Source organism: Leuciscus leuciscus (genome assembly GCF_965113295.1).
Source record: "Leuciscus leuciscus genome assembly, chromosome: 17".
Taxonomy (NCBI): Eukaryota; Metazoa; Chordata; class Actinopteri; order Cypriniformes; family Leuciscidae; genus Leuciscus; species Leuciscus leuciscus.
Genome location: NC_138741.1, coordinates 16,206,227 through 16,227,288, shown reverse-complemented (window position 1 = coordinate 16,227,288; position 21,062 = coordinate 16,206,227). Strand labels below are relative to the sequence as shown.

At 37.2% G+C, this 21,062-nt stretch overlaps 1 protein-coding gene across 3 annotated transcripts in view; it reads left to right on the top strand.

Annotated features, from left to right (window-relative positions):
- The first annotated feature begins 1,881 nt into the window (after positions 1–1,881).
- The window catches only part of larp1b (La ribonucleoprotein 1B), a 32,476-nt gene continuing 13,295 nt past the window's right edge, over positions 1,882–21,062 (top strand). The window contains exons 1-9 of one of the 3 annotated variants that reach the window (XM_082142624.1): positions 1,882–2,604; positions 8,989–9,050; positions 10,249–10,308; positions 11,817–12,042; positions 15,303–15,422; positions 15,766–15,928; positions 19,191–19,335; positions 19,426–19,600; positions 19,751–19,989. In XM_082142624.1, the coding sequence (XP_081998750.1) occupies positions 2,247–2,604; positions 8,989–9,050; positions 10,249–10,308; positions 11,817–12,042; positions 15,303–15,422; positions 15,766–15,928; positions 19,191–19,335; positions 19,426–19,600; positions 19,751–19,989 (1,548 nt within the window). In that variant the 5' untranslated portion in view covers positions 1,882–2,246. The remainder of the gene's footprint in view (positions 2,605–8,988; positions 9,051–10,248; positions 10,309–11,816; positions 12,043–15,302; positions 15,423–15,765; positions 15,929–19,190; positions 19,336–19,425; positions 19,601–19,750; positions 19,990–21,062) is intronic. The other 2 variants (XM_082142625.1, XM_082142623.1) reach the window with 2 other exon arrangements.

Below are 21,062 nucleotides of genomic sequence, written 5' to 3'. Positions count from 1 at the left end.
TCTGTCTGTCCTATGTCCTGGATCTGACCTACAAATTTACAACCTCAGATTAGGATTATCTTGAAATACCAAGAGGTTGTTGCAGTGCTTTAAATTGATCTTTAGACTGCAACTTGCTTTTCATCTCCCCATGCTAGCTGCTGGAAGTGCTGGATTTGAACCTGAAATTTAAGATGTGCATTTAACTGATATACATTGTTGGTGATAGAAAGAAACTTGGGTTTTATAATGATTATTGCATTACATTTTTCATCCAAAATTTCCAAACATTCAGCTTTAAAAAAAAAAAGCTTTTGTCAATGTAATGTTTGGGTTTGCTATGAGTCTCAAAAGTATGAGATTGGAACTGATGTCATAACATCTTAAGTGTTACCCAGCAGCACCTTTGGGGGTGGAAAAGTACACGAGTTTCTTCACAGCTAATTCTTTTCATTTCACTGTGAAATGTCATGAGGAGCAGACTAAATGGCTCTGGAACTACATGGTACATAATCACTCTTACATACAAAAGATCCAAAGAACCGTCACCTGCAAGCTCTCTTCAAGCTTTTTGGACTTTTTTTTTTGTTCCACCATGTGTACAATAAATGACAGAATCTTAGTAACTAATTTAATGTGAACTTTCATGATTAAAACACTGAACAACTTTGAATTTTTTTTTATTATTATTATTTTTAGATCCAGTGTATACCTTTTAATTATAGCTCATTAATATACTGCTTATTTAAATACTTGATTGTACTGTAATATATTGGTGGTTTCAGTTTTCTTTTAAATAAAATAATCTTTCATATCATCTGCCACCTTATTTATTTGAAAAGCAGTGCATTAACAGTCGTATGTTCATTCAATTCAACACTTCGCCAGAACATTTTAGACTGTATTTGCAGAGAAAACCTGACGACATTTCATGCACATCAGTCATTTGAACTGAAGCTGTTCTTAGACAATAATTTTCTGAATTGCTTTTCTTTGACGAATGTAAGGAAGAAACTTTATTCTAACCACTTTGTTCTTTGTCCAATGTTGAGTAGGAAACGAGATTTAAATAATTTATTTAAATAATTGTTACTTTCATCGGTCTTCCATTAATAGCACAACTACTTATTGATAAACAGTAGGCCTAGGCTAAGCCTTGTTAATGTGCCCTCGGTGTGATGCTCAACCAAATTTTATTCTGTGCTTTCTATAACGTTCTGTTAGAGTGTTCATATTTCTAATTTGGCAAAGGCTCAAAACCAGTTGATGAAATCTATGCGATGTCACGTTTTATGGTTTTTTTTTCGGTTTTTGTGTAACAGTCTGTGGGGGAAAGGCCACGTCAGACTGCCTTTGTGTTGCCAAATCGTGCTTTAAAAAGCAGCAACCTGACAAAACAAGCTCCAAATAAGCATAAAACCTATTTGCAAGAACTGCAAGAAAAAATTATATAATCTATTAATCTGATGTATTGTACAATGAATTTGCATAACACGTACACTACATAAGACAAAATTGAAAGGGAAAACAAACTACAGGGATTCATAATAATAAACATGGATCTTACTCGTATTTTTTTATATACAAAGGAAAACGACTTACAGTCTTCTTTTTTCTTTGCAGTTCTTTAGTTTGCATTGCCTAACATTGAAAATACAACTTTTCTCAAAACAAGCAAACAGTTAAACAAACAGATATTTGACTGCTGCTCTTAATGGTCAGTCCAAATATTAAGGAAATAGCAAACAAACAAACAAACTGCATCCGGCGACTGTCCCTATCGGCAAGCAATAAAACAAGAATGTTCAACAAAAAAAGTGGACATGGCAACACTGTCTCTAATTAACCACGTTCTACTGTCCAGCAGTAACGCTGTTTGACCGCGAGGGGTGACAGAGAGGCGACACACACTCGTCCAATGACTCGTGGCCGTTCGTAGTATTTCCTTTTATTTAGGTGGGTTGCCGATCAGCCAAATCGTGAAGTGGGTTGAAAACATTTGCAAAGTTTTTATTTCCTTCTTTTGGGTTACTATAATCAGTTAGTGTGATCGAAGAACATGGCTTCTTTAAGGGATCGAGCATTTTGACATTAAAAAACACGAAAAAGTCCGATGCAGCTTTCCTTCGTGTTTCAAGCTGCTTGCTGTCAACTTGTGCTCTAGCTGCAACAGCTTTCACCGAGTCTTTCTCTTCATTTGCGCTGGAAAACAAATATTGCGGGATAGTGACAAAATAACAACGCGTGGGCGTTTGCGCTTTTGAACCATGACCACTGAAGTTGCGAGTGACTTGGACGTGACAGTCAGTTGTTTGGGCGAAGGGAACCAAAACAAGTCGGACGCGGATCGACCCAAGAAACCTGATCGAGCGAGCCACGAGGAGGGGCAGCAGGATCCTCCTCAGGTCGACTCTAAACATCAAAAACAGGGGGACATGGAAAGCAAAGCGGATGGGTTAAGCACGGACAGCACGAACGACAAGGAGAACGAGCAGAATGCATCAAGCCACAAAGCAGAAACTGCCAAGAAGAAAGTGATCGAGGCTCCTCCGCCGACAGTGAACCCATGGACGAAGAGGAACGCATGCCCTCCTAATAATCCCACCAACAGCTCGCTACAAACAGGTAGAGAGTTTATGCCCGTTACACAAATTTATGCCTCCAACAGCATTTATTCTCATGCACACATGTGCTCTGTTAGCTCGCATGTGCTACTGCAAACAGGAGCGGCCATTAAACTCATTTCAGTTCACTTTTATAACCTTTTTTGCATTCTCGTGCACCAGTGCTTTGAAACATATGATAACGTCGGCTATTCTTTCAATTAATTACAATTCATAAACTTTGTGCCCATATCCGTAAAGTGTGTTTTTCATACATGGTCAGAGAAACGAGCCAATCAGAGACGGGGGTGTGGCCTGTTAGCATTAGCACCAGTGATGGGACGTCCGACTCTTTTCAGCGAGTCGGTTCTTTCGAACAATTAAGACTGATTCAGCCAAACTTTTAAATTATTACGTCATTCCAGGCAACCTGGCGTGACATTATCCCCTAAAATCTTTTTAATAAAGACTTACAAGGTGTGCACTTATTGCTGTCTAATGTACTTTTATTAATAACGTAGTTTGTTTATTTATTATTATTATTTAACCCATTTGGAACTCAAAATGAGCATTTTCATGAATCAGTTTAATAAATTCAGCTTTTGCTCATTATAATCGAATAAAACACTGTTTATTGAGACCAACTATTCTTCGTATGCTTGTTCATAAAACTGTTATGACTTGAGGTAAAGTTGTAAACATATTTCCAGTATTTGTAACATTCCGAGTCGTAAACAAATCTTTCCGAGATCGCGTTGTTCTCTTCAACCGATGCATTGAAAAGATCCACTCTAAAGACCGATTCATTCACGAATCTGACTGACATCACTATTTAGCATTGCGCTAAACCCACAGCTCGTGTAATCACCTAAAGCGGTGTGAAGCAATGGAGATCCAAATGTTCTGCTTTATTCACACATTTAAAATGGTCTTCACGTGGATGTGACTATCACTAGGGTGTTTTATGCTTTTAGGGTTGGAGCGTTTGTGGTATGGCTAACATGCTGTGCTGTCCTGGCTCGCCTGATTAAAAACACTGCTGTTGTTTAAGTTAGAGAATACATAAAACCCACACCCTGACCATATTACTTTACTCATGTTTATTTATAAAGGTTATCTTAATAGATTTTGCTTCAGTTCAGATTGTTTTAGTTTGTTAAACGCACTGCCTGTTGCTGTCAGGAAGCCCGGAGCTCGTTTATGTCATTAGTGATGTGACCAAATATGGTGGTAATGGGAATAAACGCCCATCAAAACGCCCGTTCCCACATCATTCTGCCGACAGACTCCTGTGTGCCTTGATCATTTGGGTGTATTTGGACAGACTTGCTGATGTGGGCAGATTCAACCCCCCTCGCCACCCCACCCCATCTCATCTGATCGAGTTGCACGGGAGCACGTGTAGTGCTGAGCACTGCAACTCCAGCAGGAGCTCATGGGAGGCCTTTACACCCTCACTGCTGTACACTGGTTTCAACCCCACTGCTAAACGCACTGTGTTTTGGTTCTTGGATCTTCATAGTGTTTGTGGTAGTGTGCAGCTCACCTGTTGAGTAGACATGACTATGACAGTATAGTGTAGGTTTAAAGTAATATTAGACCACTCACTAAAACTGTATTCACTTTAAAGTAGATTTGCTTAAACAGTGGTGTAGATTTTGGCGACTACCTGTTTGAAATTTGAGTGCAGAAAAAGAATGCACTTTGCTTTTAAATAACTAAAAGTCACTTAAAGTAATAAGAAAAATGCAAACCAGAAGAGCAGTTCACAAGCTTGTTGTTGAGGATCTCATTTCAGGGTCTGATCAAAACAACTTTCAGATTGTGCATCTCAGAAACAATATTCTTTAGGTCGTCAGTTTACGTTCAATGTTTACTTACCAAAAATAGCATATATACTGAGTTTTGAAGTCACTTTTGGCAACCAAAAAAAAAAAGGTCATTTGTCTGTTGTGAGTAGTGTAGCGACGTGTAAAGCACAGATCATGCTGAAGTCACTTTCAAACTAACTATCTCTCTGTTGGTCAGCCCTTCAAATTCACGTGACCAACTTGAAAACGAGTAAAATCTGTGTAGGGAACTTTTTTTGGCTTCACACGAAACCCCCAATCGCATTGGTTTCCTATTGAAGTGACTAGATTTTGCCCACAAAATGTAGTTGAGTAACATTAGATGTTACCGCATTGTTCGCTACCAGCTGGATTCTGTCAGATAGCATTAGTTTGGTTGGATGGGTTCCCTTCTGATACCTAAAGTACTATGAAGTAGTAATGCATTTTTTTATTTTTTTATTATTATTATTATTATTATTCAAAGAAACCGAAATTAACATTTTTATTTAGCCAAAAACAAAGTTTCTGTAATTTATTTTGGGTAATTGGATAACTGAACTTGCTATGCTATTTGGGGTGATGTGTTGTGAAGGGATAAATTAAACCAGTCTAAGATGAGCCGCCTCTCAATATTTCATACTTGCAAATTCTACACATTGCTTCTTTGGCATCATTTTTGGGCACAGTGAAGTGCATCTACACTGCTGACATGTTTACCTTTTTTAGCCTTTTACGTCAGTGGAAAAATGCTAATTAAACGCCATTGTTTCGGTCAATGATTTTAGCCATCCAAAACTATTGGTTGAAACTGTATTGGGTGATTGGGCATCTTGTCAAATAGAGATTATGTTTTCAAACCACTCCAGGGAAATCAATGTTGTGAATGGTGATTAAATTCCTCAGTTTCAGTCTTTGAATGATGAAACCCCTCAGTTGAATACTGGGCATCTGAACTACATGAGCAATTTCCTGTTTTTCCTTATGAAAAAAAACAGTTGTGTTCCAGTTTGAATGGAGATGTCATAAATGAGCATTTCTCCTTTGTGGTTTGACCGAACCATTACAGTCTGTTGTTGTGCGAGTTATGTCAATCTATATGCATTGCACATGTCATTGTTCTGATGAATGAACAGAGCTGTTAGATCTCACTGAACTTATCAAGCCAAAGGTCTTTGTGCTTTTTGCATTGTGGGATACATGTCATAAATCCAAGTATTTACGAATGGGACCATGATATGAAAGAAGCTCTTAGGGATCCGTGTTGAAAATCTGGAATGTGTGCATCCCTTGAATGATCAGAATTCTGTCAGATGATGTATCGACTGATAGCAGTGTTTTAACAACCATGCCACTGCTCTTAGAGTCTGTACACATGACTTCTTGGCTGACATTTGAGTATAGACTGCTCTCCTGTCAAACAACCATAGTGTTTGTGTTGTGACAGCATCTTTGTTGTAAGCAGCATTGTCTACTTTGACAGCAGTGATACCTGCATGCGGTCATTTGTAAGTTTAGAAACCTCTTTGGCTTAATGTGAGTGAGTGTCACATTTTCAAACTCTTTCCACTTTTAGGATATGCAATATTTAGCCTATATTATGTACACTACCTTTTTAAAAGTTAGGGGACATTAAGATGAAAGATGCCTCTTAACACTTTCCCCGCCATTGATAGAAAATTCCGTCATTTATGAGACAGCTCTTCCCCGCCATTGACGGAAATTTCCCGGCTTTTTGTGTTTTCACTGTTATAAGCTATGACACATCTTCTGAAAGAGTACAGAATCTCCTGATCAAAAGACATGTGAAGAAGCAAAAAACAAGCGATAGCATATGTAAGCAGATGCATAGGCTATCTAAAATAACGCGACCGTTACACATTAAACAGCATATAAATCTAAACTGCCTAATATTACTGAATGAAATGTCGACCCAGGATGAGCTATAGGATTGTGAAAGCTTTGGGGGTGTTGATGGATGCGACCTACTACATCTATGTTTTGATCATCATTCTGAATCCGATCTGTATGTAATCTTTGACAAAAGCGCGTTTTTGACAAAAGACTTAGACAATAATTCTTAGCTTATTTTTTTTTTTAAAGCAGAGACTCTGTTCTGTCTTTTGATATAATACATGTTCCAATATTCATACAACAAAGTACTATGAGGTCCATGAAAATTATCAAAAATGCTGGCGCTGACTGGCACCTTTAAAAAAAATAAAAATAAAATAAAAACACTGGTGGGGAAAGAATTAAGATCACTAAGCTGCATTTATTTGATAAATACAGTAAAAACAGTAATATTGTGAAGTGTGTGTGTGTTATATATATATATATATATATGAATGAATGAAGAGGTCAGATGCAAAAGTCTCTAAATGCCATCTGAAAGTTTCTTCTAGAATGATCATTTCTATCAAGCTTGGATATTTAAGTTCAGTAATTTCACTTAAATGACAATTAATAGGTAATTTTCATTGTCATTTAAGTGAAATTACTGAACTTAAATATACAAGCTTGATAAAAATGATCATTCTAGAAGAAAATTTCAGATGGCATTTAGAGGCTTTTGCATCTGAACTCTTCATATATATATATATATATATATATATATGCACATACAAATACACCTTGAATGTGAAAGTGAAAAGATGAAAATGTCATTTTCTTTATCGTATCTTTATATTCTAAATGTCAATGACCCAAGTTACAACTTAACTTTTGCTCAGCTTCTATTCAGTGGCAGCTTATGATTTGATTAGCAGTCCGACTGGCTTTTCTTAATGTTTCTGGCTTGACATTTTAGTGATTTAAATGTTAGTTTGCATCAAAGTAGGTTATTCGGCCTCGGGCGGCACTAACTGAGAGAAAGGTGTCGACGGGACGGTATCAGTAAGTCAGTGTGTATGGTCACACCCCACACTGTCAGCAAGCGCCCAGTGCCTTATCATACAGGCCATCCTTTCAGTAATGATAAAGGACCCCGGACACTCCCAGAAATGGGCGTCCCTTTCTATTGCCTGTTTAATCCCAACAGCAAAAAAAAAAAAAGGTAAAGAAATGTAAACCGGTTTTGTTGGCAATTATAACATAAAGTAGTGTTTGTTTCTCGCCCAGTTGGTTTGATGATCATTTAAGGCCAGAATGCTTCACTTAGATAGTTTATGGTTGTTCCTCCACAACTACAAAGAATTTGAAACTCCTCCTGTGCAAATGTGAATTCCCTGATGTTGCAATGAATGGATAGATGTTCATTAAAATGCAAACAGACGGTTGTCACATACATTGTGCTAACCTACACCAAGATTAATGCTTTTAGCACTCATTCCTTTTGTTATTTTAAAAAGCAGCAGTTTGTGTGACTCTGTAGATCTGTTATTTTGGTGGGGTTGGCGGGGGCAGTTTGTCAGGAAAAGGCCAACCGCTTTGTTGGTTGTGTGAACAGTGGCACAAATACCCATATGGGGCCATGTCATTGTGTTGGGGGGATTTGAATACCACGGATGACTCCACTTTCACTGGCCCTCATAGAAATGTTGTTTGCTGCTCCGTCTCACAGAGGAAGTTAATGTTTTACGTGTGTGGATGTGTGACCTTGGTGTGCAGGTGCTGGCGTGTGGCTTTACAATCTAAGTGAAGCTGTTCCCAGATAATTGACCACAGCACTTAGTCCGCATTGACCCGCCACACTGGACGCACAGAGAGAGACATTGGTAGATTTGTAGTGCAGATCTGTGATATCCAGAGGACCAAAATTCAGTGTTCATTCATGAGTCACTTTAATAAAGTAATGCAGTATTTATGGTCATACTTTGAGCTATTAATTAACTCAAGTTATAAAGTTTTTGTATCCTGGAGGTGTTTTATAGATAGTCTAGTGCTGTATTCAGCAGCTGTTTTGAAATAATGCAGTTTGTAAAATGCCTGGAAAGAAAAGTTATTTTAGAAAGTAAGGCATTAAAAGGCATTGCTTTGTCAGTGCGCAAGTCATTTTAACAGGTGGTTACTGTACAGATGCCTGCATAATATGTGTAGGAGTTGGTTTAATCTGTAAATGCTCATTATCACTTAAGTTAAATTTAGAAGGTTCAGCTCATACTTCACGTTTCCTCTGGCATAGACGAAACTAGCTGAAGAGATGTGTACAGCAAGGGTGATTGTCTTCAGTTATTGAATGAATGATCGATAAAGTCATTATATCTGAATACAGTTGGAAAAATGCAAACTATTTATAAATGACTAATGTGTTACTGTTCATACAATGTCAGTTAAATTCAATGAAAGCGTCCTAACTGCCTTTGAAAGCTGAATTAAATATAGTAGTTTGTAACAGTGTGGTTTAAGTATTTATGACAGACGCCATAGCCTCACAGTTGTTGACTGATGTGTTCTGCATTTATGTAGAGTTATTAACTTGGCAGTTTTCTAACTTGGCAATTGTGGTAGTAGTAATAATAACAAAAATATTAATAACAGCAACAATCTGAAATAAAAGTTTATTTGAGTAAAAGTCCTCTAATGAACTACATCAAACAATCAAATCACAATCTCCTGTTTTTGTTCTTTGTCCACAGAACCCCAGAGTCCTGCCAAAGTTGTCCGTGCCAGCAAACCTAGATCCAGGAAGACCAGTAAGGTAAGGCGCTCTCTTATGTAAGTGAATCGCCAACTGAGGCCATGTGACATGCGTTTATCTGTTTAATAAAGACAAATGAATAAACTTTAATACCAGCTATTACATATAGATAGATAGTACATTAATCTATTTGGATAGATCATGTCTTTTTTAGTCTGTCTATTTGTGTAAATCTGGAGTTTTTTCCTCCAGTCTATTTGTGTAAGAGAGTCTTGCGTCTCTATGTCCTGGATCAGGGGTCAGCAACAGCCAGTTATAGAGCAGCTCGGCTTGTGTTTGTATTTAAGTGGATATTTGTTCGCTCTGTTCTGTGTTTTTTGTGGGCGATAGTCAACAGTTTTGAGCACATGAGTTTTTGACTTTTACCTCAGTGGGACGTTCCAGGGACAGCACATAGAGGGCTCAAATTCAGTCCTAACAGGGGCAGTAAAGTTGTCCCCATGGCTGACTCCAAGGCATGTTAGTTTGTCTCCACTTACAAACACATTCAACACTTGACAAGTTCCCTTGTACGTTCATGACCCCTAGCATGTTATTTGGTGTTCCATCATGCATTACAGTTTTTTGAGTGGAATGGTACACGTTTTGTTTATGCCTTGAAAAGTTCACGTTGGTTACACCATTTAACTACAAGGCACTCCCTCGCAAATTTAGTTTGTACCGTCTAGCTTTAGCATCTGGGACACCCAGGACCCATTTCAGGACGATAGTGGAATCCGATACGCCGCTTGGAATTCTGGGTTGCTTCGCGGCTTGAGGAATGATTGACGTTCCTCCGGTAATAGAAAGTGAAATGATCTCTGAAAAGAAACACGCACACTTCCCCCACAGCGTCTGAATAATATTTTGTATGTTAAATAGTGAAAAAGTTGATATGTACGTTGGAAACTCAAATAAAGGGTATTTGAGACATAGCTTAGATGTCAGTGGAGTGGGGCAGCTGCTGTTCATAAATCATTCAAACTGGACGTTGACATGGCATGCATCTGCACGTCGTCTTTCTAATGAGGATCATTTGGGAATAATGTTGTTTGGTTGGTTTTATGTTTGTTCAAATCAAATAAAGTTGTTTTTTGTTATGTGCATTTTGCGCTTATGTCCTTGCACAGGAAGGGGATGGGAACTTGATGAATAATTTCAACTCAGATGTAAATTTTCTTTTTCTTTTTTTATCTCTTTCTTTCGTTCCTATTTGCAGTCAAGTGACTTCAGTGACATTACAAACTGGCCTACCCCAGGAGAACTCGCCAATAAGGAGGTGAGGAAGAATCACAACCTTTTGTGTAGTTTTAGCTTGATAGATATTGAATTTTGTTTAATTTTAGAACTGTATTATTTAATTTACATTTGAAAACAGTGACTCATTCTTTTGTTTCTTTGATATTTGATGTGGTTTTTTTGTGTGTGTGTTTTTTTGCCCAAAAGGGGACATCATGATGTATGTGGGTTTTTTTGTCACAAATTCTCTCTTATTAATGAAATGATGTTTGGAGGGTGTGTTGCATGTTAAATTCGTGGTTCTCAATCAGAGGGCCGGGACCCACTAGGGGTCCTCATCACACTTCCAAGGGGATGTCAAAATGGCTTAAAATAATAAAAAAAAAAAGAAAAAAAGAAAAAAATGGAAACATCTAAAAAATCAAGACTGAAAAAAATATAAAACCATATCCCGTAATCACAAAAGACTGGAAACATCATGCAAATACGTTGGTCACAAGTATGAACACTGAAATACATTGTTTTTAAAATGTCTGGAATTGTGGAAATGTAATGATTTTAATTATTTAATTAGATCTTTAAAAAAAAAAAAATCTAATTATATTATTAGATTTAAAAGTTTTAAAACAAGCAGCTTTGTCATTACAGCAGAAATATCCTAAATCGAGTGCCATCATATTTGGTCTTGGACAGTGGAAGCCTTGGAGTCAAACAGGTTGAGAACAACTGTGTGTGTAAAAGGAATAGTTTATAAAACAAATATAAAATAGATTTATATGCTTTATAAAATGAAATAAATCCTGGCAACATTCAAACTAATGTTATGTCAGATCCTCTGTGTGTATTTGTGTGTTTTTCTCTCTTCTGTGGAATGCAAAAGGAGATATTTAGCAGAACATCTTAGCTGCTGTTTTCCATACAGCAAAAGTGGATGTCAAGCTCCAAGTTGTCAAGTTGACTTTTACAGTCAAGCTCCAAAGAGAGTAAAAAAGCCATACCATAAAAGTGGCCCATATGACTCGTATACCATATTTCCAGTAACTTAGACATCATATGATAGCATTTAAGGCATAATTCATGCATAATAAGGCATGTGTTTGCTTGTATATTATATTGTATTTCTTCAAAATACTTTAAATTTAGCACATAAAAATATTTTTGAACATCAAATTTTCTGATCATGACAGTATAGATCCTCATTCACTTTTATATTTGTATGGAAAACAGCAGCCTGTTCATTCAGCTAAACATCATCTTTGTTCCATGGAAGAAGAAATAAAGCATACATCTTTGAAACATCATGAGGAAGAGTAAATGTACTATGCCTTTAAGGACTGCCTTATTCCTGCGTTTTTGCTTCTCTATTTGTCTGTCTGTCAGTGTTCAGATTTAGAGTTATAAGAAACTTTTATGCAGTGTCATGATGAACCGTGTTCACTCCATATCATGTACTGTATCTGTCTTGGGTTTCTCTGACTGGATTGCTGGCTTTATTCTGCTGAGTTCAGATTTATTTAACTGAGATATTGATTTTGTTGCACTCCTCAGCAGCAACAGAATGTGATAAACACACATGGGAGGAAAGGGACGTCCGGACGGAGGGAGAGGAAGAAGGATCTTGGGGGAGAGAAGGGAGAGAAGGAGAGTGGAAGTGATGGGAGTGACAGTAAGGAGAACAGGGAAGCACAGTCGGATCCGATAACTGGACTTTCGAACGAGAAGGAGACCGAGGATGGAGAGGAAACACACAGCAGTGCCCCCCGCAGGAGAGGAGGTGAGACAGACCGACAGCATTAACTCACGCTCAACTACATATCAGTATTTGATTTCTGCTTACTGTTTTTTTTTATATATATAGTTGTTTTTATTTATAAAAAACTTAAATAACAGATGACAGTTTTACACAAACATTTCAGAGAGTAGTGATACATCTTGGACATATGACATCTTCATTTGTCATATGACCTCATCACATTGCATGGTTAATACATTCCAGTTATCTTGTTGGAAATCAACTCAGTTGTTATCCAATTTAGTGTATAAATGCCTTAAAGTTTTGGCAGTCTGATCAAATAATACACACTGTTTTCAGTACTATATGCTGTATACACTACTGTTTATAGGTTTAGCATTGGTAAGCTTTTTAAAAAATGTTTTTGAAAGATGTCTAAGGTGCCAGTTATTTGATCAAATATACAGTAATATTGCAAAATATTATTACAATTTGAATAGCCATTTTCTATTTTAACATATTTATACAAATTTATATTTTGTCAAGCTGAATTTTCAGCATCATTACTCCAGTCTTCAGTGTCACACAATCCTTCAGAAATCATTCTAATATGCTGATTTGGTGCTCAAACATTTCTTATTATTATCAATGCTGAAATCAGCTGTGCTGCTTAATATTTTAGTAAAAACTTAGATGCATTTTTTTTAAACCGCTTTTATTTGACATTGAAATATTTAACGATCTATTTTATTTTAAATGTCTTCTGTCACTTTTGATCAATTTAATGCATCATTGCTAAAGAAAAGTATTACTTAAAAAATGACCCCTAACATTTGAACAATAGTGTACAGAAGTACATATTACATACTTCTGCAAAAGTATGAGTAGTGTGTTTTTATGCAATTCTGAATGTTCCATTCATAGTTCTTGAAGGTACTCTATTTGATACCTGTTGGCATGAATGCAACATCATGCAAAAGGTAGTGGTTACCGGAGCCATTATACAAATCATTAAAGAAGATCATAATCATTCCCAAATTCATTTGCAAAATTATGTATTTTGTTTTTAAAAAAAAAGCTAAACACAATGGCATGTGAAGCAGACAGCCATATAGAATTATGGGTTAAGGTCAAAGGTAATGACCCATGGTCACTGGTTTGACTGTAACATAAAACCCTGAGTGGTTAAAAATTGCTTTTAAACATCTGTCTGCTGCATTGAATGTCATGTTTCAAAGGGTTATGCAAACTTGTCAAAAGTACTTCTAGTTTCATTAGATGGGAAGTGGAAAAAAATGACTTGGCACACCTTACAAACACTCGAACAAACTTCGAGAAATGTGTTAACTTGAACATAATCTCATGTACTTGCAGCAACCTCCAGCTAAAAAAGAGTGAGAAAAGACAGACACTGAAAGGATTGAGAGCTTAGAAATTCTTGTGATGCCTGGGCGGATTTCAGACACGTAAATGCTTTAAATCTCACACGCATGTCTTAACACATGCACACAGCCACACACACATTCAGACACTCAACATCCTTGAAGTATTACACACGACAGATTACTTAATTAAATGGGTCCTTAATTACTTCATAAATCTCATATTATGTCTTTTTAAATTTTAGTGTGGGATCATTTGTTATGAATTATTGTCTAAATGTTGTGGCATGACATGTGCAGGAGTATATAGACATTCCAAAACCAGAATGAGGGCTTTTAGTAAAGTTTCTTTCTGTTTCTGTTTCTTACATAATATGTGTGTTAAACTACCTTATTCAAAACTACCTTATTCTTAATTCTGGCATAAATTCAACAAGGTGCTGGAAACATTTTCCTCAGAGATTTTAGTCAGTCTATTGACATGAAAGCATCACACAGTTGCTGCAGATTTGTCGGCTGCACATCCATGATGTGAATCTCCCGTTCCGCCACATCCCAAAGTTACTCGATTGGATTGATATCTGATGACTGTGGAGGGGATTTGAGTATAGTGAACTCATTGCCATGTTCAATAAACCAGTTTGAGGGGATTTGAGCATTTAAACGATGCTAAACTGATCTCCAAAAGTGTGCCAAGAAAAATCCTCCACACCATTACACCTCCAGCACCAGCATGAATCATTGATACAAGGCAGGATGGGTCCATGCTTTCGAGTTGTTTATGCCGTTTTGTTATTTGAGTTACTGTTACCTTTCTATCAGCTCGAACCTTTCTGCCACTCACTTGATATTTTCCTTTTTTTCCTGACCATTCACTGTAAACCCTAGAGATGGTTGTGAATGAAAATCAGAGTAGATCAGCAGTTTGTGAAATACTCAGATCAGCCTGCCTGGCACCAACAACCAGTCACCTTTCTTCCCCATTCTAATGCTCAGTTTGAACTTCAGCAGATCATCTTGACCATGTCTACATGCCTAAATGCATTGAGTTGCTGCCATGTGATTGGCTGAATAGATATTTGCGTTAAAGGGCAGTTGAACAGGTGTACCTAACCAGTGCACTCACCGTCAACTTTAAATGTATTAAATTATTTATATATATAAAAAAAATATATATATATATATATGAAAAGACAGCATAAATACTTTTTTTTTTTTATAATAATTTTTTTTCTAGGTCACTAATCAAAAAAGTAAATGTCAATCATTTGTACAGACGGTCTGATGTTCTTGCTTTCTTTGAAACTCAAGTTTGTCAAATCATGCTGGAAAACATGATCATCAGGTTTTACACCAACTTGCTGAGTTCATGCAGCTCAAGGGCTTCTGCCATTAAAGCAATAGAGGGACCAAACCAAATACTGAGGCCTCGTCCTCGTTTGAAAACACATCTTTTTCATTCAGTTTTGGCCTTCCGTCCACACTGAGACAGCGTCTCCAAAGTGGACAAATTTGAAAACACTATTTTCGCGTTGTAGTGTGGACTATGAAAACGGAGGTATTCAAAAGTTAAAAATGTAGTCATGTGACGCATACTGCACCCATTGATTTCTATGGTCATACCAGCATTGTTGTGCATGCTATTTACTTTCATATTGTTGCTAAAGATAAATGTTCCTTTGTTGATTCTCCATATTACAATCTTGAAAACGATATTGTGGATGAGGAGCTTTTTGAAACGAAAACTCTGTTTTTTAAATGTTTCAGGATTGTAATACGGTAATAATATTGTAAATGTATGTTTAATGCCTGAAACATAAGTATACATTTTTTAATTCAAGACCACTGGAAATATTTTACCTTGAATTGCACTGTTAATTTGAGCTCTTATCTTGTCCTTTTCTTTCATGTGTCCCTCAGGCTGGAGAAGAGAGAGAGATTTCTTTGACACAGCAAGCGTTCGCAGTGAGGGCAGCGATGTCCGTGGAGGCCTGAGGGGCAGGGGCAAAGGTCGCGGTCGGGGCAGAGGTCGTGGACGAGGTAACAAATAAACATCCCTAAACAACCTAAACATTGTTCTCACAGTCAGACTGTCTAGTAATTCAGTTTTATAGTTACAAATTATTGATGTCATGTAAAATTAAAGTGAAGTTGGAGCTGGATGTACATTTTAAGCAAACTGAGCAGGAATGCACACTCAAATCTAGTCGCCTTAAAATTTTAAATCAGTTGTCTTTTCTGCCGTCTGTGCACAAAAACCTACACCTGACACACTGTTTCCCACAATCATGATGCTTTTTGTCACATTTGCAGCATATATATATATATATCATGTAATATTTGATATCATATAATATTTGATATCTTATCTCTTTCTTTCCAGGTCGCTATGATTACTCCCACAGTTACCGGGACTCTTACCAGGATAAGTCCACGGTTCCAGCCGAGTTCGGCACTAACATGATCTATTACTACGACGACGGTAATCGTGTGCAGATGTATACGATTGAGGAGAATTTGCTTAAAGAATATATCAAACGCCAAATGTAAGTTCTATATCTCTCCTCTCTTTGCATTTAAACTAAATACAGCACACTATTTGCTTGTTCAGCTCTCCGGCTTTCAGTGTGCCAGATAGTTTTTTTTATTATATATATATATATATATATATATATTTATATTTGGACACATTAGAGAATTTTGTACATTCAAGGTTTATCTTCAGTTTAGTAACATAAGCCAAACAGTGTGAGCATGGTTGTATTAAAATATGGTCACTGTCTTTTAAAAAAGTGTTTAATGCATTACCACCAGCAGGGGGAGCAGCTGCAGCATCAGGCGGCCTGGCACTGCCTTGTCTGCACGTGTCCTTAATTTAGCTCCTCTGCCTTATGGATGATGGGGAAGGGGTCAGAAAGATTAGGGCAGAGGACACTGGGTGCATTGTGTGTGTGGGTGCGTTTCTTAGTCAGAAATGACAAGACAAAAAAAGACTTTTGCATTTCATGTGGAAATGAAAATGTATATTGTATGCATACAGTCAAAGTCTGTGTTCATGTTTTCCCTACCCAGTATGTGTTTATTGTTTTGTGTGTGTGTGTGTTCATGCCCATGTGATCTTATTCTCAGAATTCAGCCAAGCTTACTTCACTCAACACTGTGAATGTAATGAGCTGAAAGTCCACAGGGAGCAAACACACACACAAAAACATATGTGGTTGATGACTGACTGTTTAACACTGATCTGAAACCTGTCTTTCAAAAACAGTGAAGAGAAGGGGGTGAAGAGAGAGAGAAAAAGAAATAGATATTAGATATATATATTAGATATATTAGAGGTTGACCAATTGATCGGTTTTGCTTGTGATCTATAACCAATTGCTGGAACAATCAGTTATCGGCAAAAATCCATACTGATAGTTTTTCCAGGTTGCGACCATTGCTGGAGCGTCTGAAAAGGGTCCACTGTCATTACACAGTAAGAGAGTGTCCTCTAGAGGTGAAAGAAAGACTAACAATGATGCATCGTAGTGTTTGTTTTGACACGTGAGACTGCGAAGCACTGCTACTTCTGCGGAGTGATTTACTCCAACTCTGAGCGAACTCTCTGCTCCTCACCACGGGGCTTCTCAGCTGCTGCGAGCAAATCACTCCGCCCAAGTAGCAGTGCTTCGCCTTCATGAGAATATAGTTCCCAGTATGTATACGGTTAGAAGATGGCTGTGTCTCATGTGACCTTGTTATTTGTACACGCTGTGATTATACAAATCACAACATGTAAATAGGAAAATGTTGGCGTTATTTTGTCACTTATTGGGAACAGTATGCTAGCTGGAGCTGTTTACCGCCAGTATTTGTGCTAAGCTAGGCTAGCGGTGGGTGCGTCAAGTTTATAGTGTAAATGCAGACATCGGATATGGGTCACTTTTAAAAGGAGATGAAAGCTGGTCATCAAAAAAAATTGGATCTAGTTAACAAATCGGAACTGGGCATCAATACCTGCAGTGTAAATGCAGCCTTAAAATGTCGTATTTATCCACCCAATTTTGTATCCATTTATTTTTTATATCTTTTTGTTATTTGTGTAATTTGTCACGTTTCTAAGTTGTACTTGTACTGGATGTTGCCCCAGGACAGTTTTTCCTCACACCCAAACACACTAGCGAGTGAAACTTGCATAACACCTCGGCTGAAACTCCCCAGATTCATTTGCAGTGTGGCTTATGGGGCAACCTCGGCTGACTAAAGCTGCTGGAATGTAAGGTGTGTTCTGGGTGGAGGCCACACCGTTCCTCCCAGAACACTTCTGTTGCTGAAAGGGGAGGTTTTTAACAAATCCTCATGTATGCTAAGAATCATCAGGGTACTTTTTAGGAACTTGCATGTGTTAGTAGAAATTTGATCAACTTTTCTCCAAACCGCTTGTCCACAGAGTCTCTAAATTATTAGTGTACAATATTTAAATGTGAAATTCAGCAGTGATAGTGGAGATCTTGCTGCACCTGGTCTCACTGGAATCCTGCCAGAGGCTCTGCCATCTGCAGTGGGACTGCATCGTTCCTCACCTGAAACAATACACAAAACCCAGAGGACAGAGATTGACAGAGAAAGAGTGTTGATCTGTGAATGCATTTGTTGCTGGAATTGAGATGGATGATAGCTAAAGGGATGTGAGATTTCTGTCTTATTCCCATGATGTCCATTTCAGTTCTCTCTTTGAGTTTGCACATTTAACCATTAGTGTAAGTGCAACGCCTGCAGCAGTTACAGAACAAGACTATAATACCCAACAGAAAATTTGAACAAAGCTGTTCTTGGATATGTGCACTACATATCCAAGATGTATTTTGCTCTACATTGAATCAGACCGAAAGAGCTTACATTTTTTATATTGTTGAAAGATAATAACAAAACAATAAGTTAATACAATTATATGCAATATACAACACAATATTTTGAGTATTTTAATTTGTACTTCTCTGAGATCTGAGTTCTATTCTTGAAAATACTTATATTAGACTGCCATGAAAATAGCCTTTATATTGCATCAAATAATAAATAATTAAAAAATGTAATTTTTTGCAAGCTTTTGTTGTACAGTCTGGTCTGAGATTTGTTTGGAAAAAGGATTTTCTTTAATTTAGGTTTTTAGGGTTTAAAAAATGAAAAATGATATGGCAAAAAATGAATTCAAAATATTCTATTCATGCAGCTTACATGCTGATGTCATTGAAGTAAAAGAGATGGATCAAATACTAAGACCTTCTGAAATGTTAATGTTTCAATTGTTGATTTGAAAATAGCGATTTGTTATAGTGATAACATTTTAATAAAAAATGTTAATACAGGTTTTTTATTAAATTAGTAAAATGCAAAATTTGCTCTAGTGATCTGAGACGTTTGTTTTATTTGTATGTTTTTTTTTTTGTTTTTTTTATACACATTAAAGGATAATTGCAGAAAAAATAAACATTTCACTGCCATTTTATCAGATGTGCATGGAACAAATTAACAAAACTATTAAAGGAACCTCATATATATTTGTATGCTTTTTAGAGGTAATATATATTTTCTTTTACTTTTTATTTTCATTTATTTGTAATAAATACACAGCTTTAAATATGTGATGTGTATTAATGATATCCAAGTTGTAAGTAATTATATCTTGTTTGCACACAGATGTGACATGCACTAGCTATTTTTGTGGTTAGTATTTAATTACACAGTAATTAGAGGAAGCAGATGTGAAACTTTACTGTTTAATTATTATTTTGGAGTTTACATATGGCTGTTTTTGTTTATTTTTAGTGAATACTACTTCAGTCTCCCAAACCTGGAGCGTGACTTCTTCCTGCGGAGAAAGATGGATACAAAAGGCTTTCTGCCCATCTCTCTGATCGCCAGTTTCCACAGAGTCCAGGCCCTCACCACCGATATCAACCTCATAAAAGAGGTGACATTGACCTACCTCTTTTTCAGGACACGTACATTAGAGATTATTATCGTTAGTCTGCGTTATATCTGTTTTTATGTGTATGAGCAGGCGGTGAAGAACAGTGATGTCGTGGAGCTGGTTGATGAGCAGATCCGTAGGAAAGAAGAGCCGGAGCATTGGCCCATCCCAGGTCCCCCTCTAGACTCCCCGCGCACAGATTTCTCCCAGCTCATTCACTGCCCTGAGTTCGTCCCAGGACAGACATTCACCTCCCTCAGCACAGGTTCTGATGTGTTCTAGCCTTTTTCTTGTACTTATTGTTTTGCAATTATGAATTATTCTGTTACTGTATCTCTGACTTTAGCATTCACACTCACTCACTTACACTCTCTCTCTCTCTCTCTCTCTCTCTCTCTCTCTACATGTGTCACAGTATCGTCCTCCCCAGTCAGTCAGCACATGGATGAACCCACTCTGGTGAATGGCCAAACTAGTGATGACACCGACACAGCCAAACCTCAGTCCAAAGAATCCTTTCCTTCCGACTCAAAAAGCAGCTCTAGTGAAGATGGGAATACCCCAAAAGAGCGGTCCAGCAGTCTCTCTGATCCAGATGTCCAGCCGTGGATACAGGTGGAAAAACGACACAGAAACTCCTCTGGAAAAAATAAGGTACTTCCGAATCCGTTCAGACTCTACTAGTGATAAATGTCAGTGTTTTGTAGGGATGCACTGAAATATGACCAATACCATTAAGCCAACATTAGTTTTTATGTAAAGGCTGATTTTAAATTAAAATGCAATACTATTTTGTCTAAAAGTAAAAATGAAACAAAGAAACTAGAATCAGTTGTTTTAAAAAGTTAATTTAGGCATCACAACATTATAACAGTGTTAAAAAAAAAAAATGTGTGAGATGACAACAGAGGTAATCTAAATAAAAAAATATAAAAATAAATGGACAATGGGAAATGAGCATTCCCAATTAAATATACATTACTGATCAAAAGTTTAGGGTTGGTAAGATTTTTGTAACTGTTTTTGAAAGTCTCTAATTCTCACCAAGGCTGCATTCATTTTTATCAAAAATACAACAGTCATTTTGAAACATTATTGCAATTTAAAATAATTGGTTTCTATTTTAAAACATTTTAAAATGTAATTTATTCCTGTGATGTCAAGCTGAATTTTCAGCATCATTACTCCAGTCTTCAGTGTCACATGATCCTTCAGAAATCATTCTAATGTGCTGTTTTGGTGCTCAAGAAACATTTGTTTTTATTATAAATGTTAAAAACATGGTCCTTTGATTAAAGCAACACTATGTAACTTTTCAACCTTCATAATATATTTCCAAGATCCTTGTGATGGTACATCGACTTACAATAGGCTGAATGACACGTCTGCCATAGCCTGACAGGGTCTGTATCGCTTTTACTGGCACTATGTGTAACTTCGGGGTTCGGGTAGTAACCAGAGCACAAAAAGAACTACAAAATTCGATTGCTTTACGGCATACGTCACTTCCCCCACCACTTCGTCAAATTTGGACGTGAGAGGCCAACCAGCGTTTGTTTTCGGCTTTCGTGCGTATGTTTTTGTCATGGGGGTTGTTTACACCTGGCCACTTAATGCGTTTTCTCAGATCCGATCGTGAAAAGTCCAGGTTTAAATGCCCTCCGAAACGCATTTGAGACGGATTTGAATCCGATCCCTCAAACCACTTCAGGAGGAGATCTGAGACG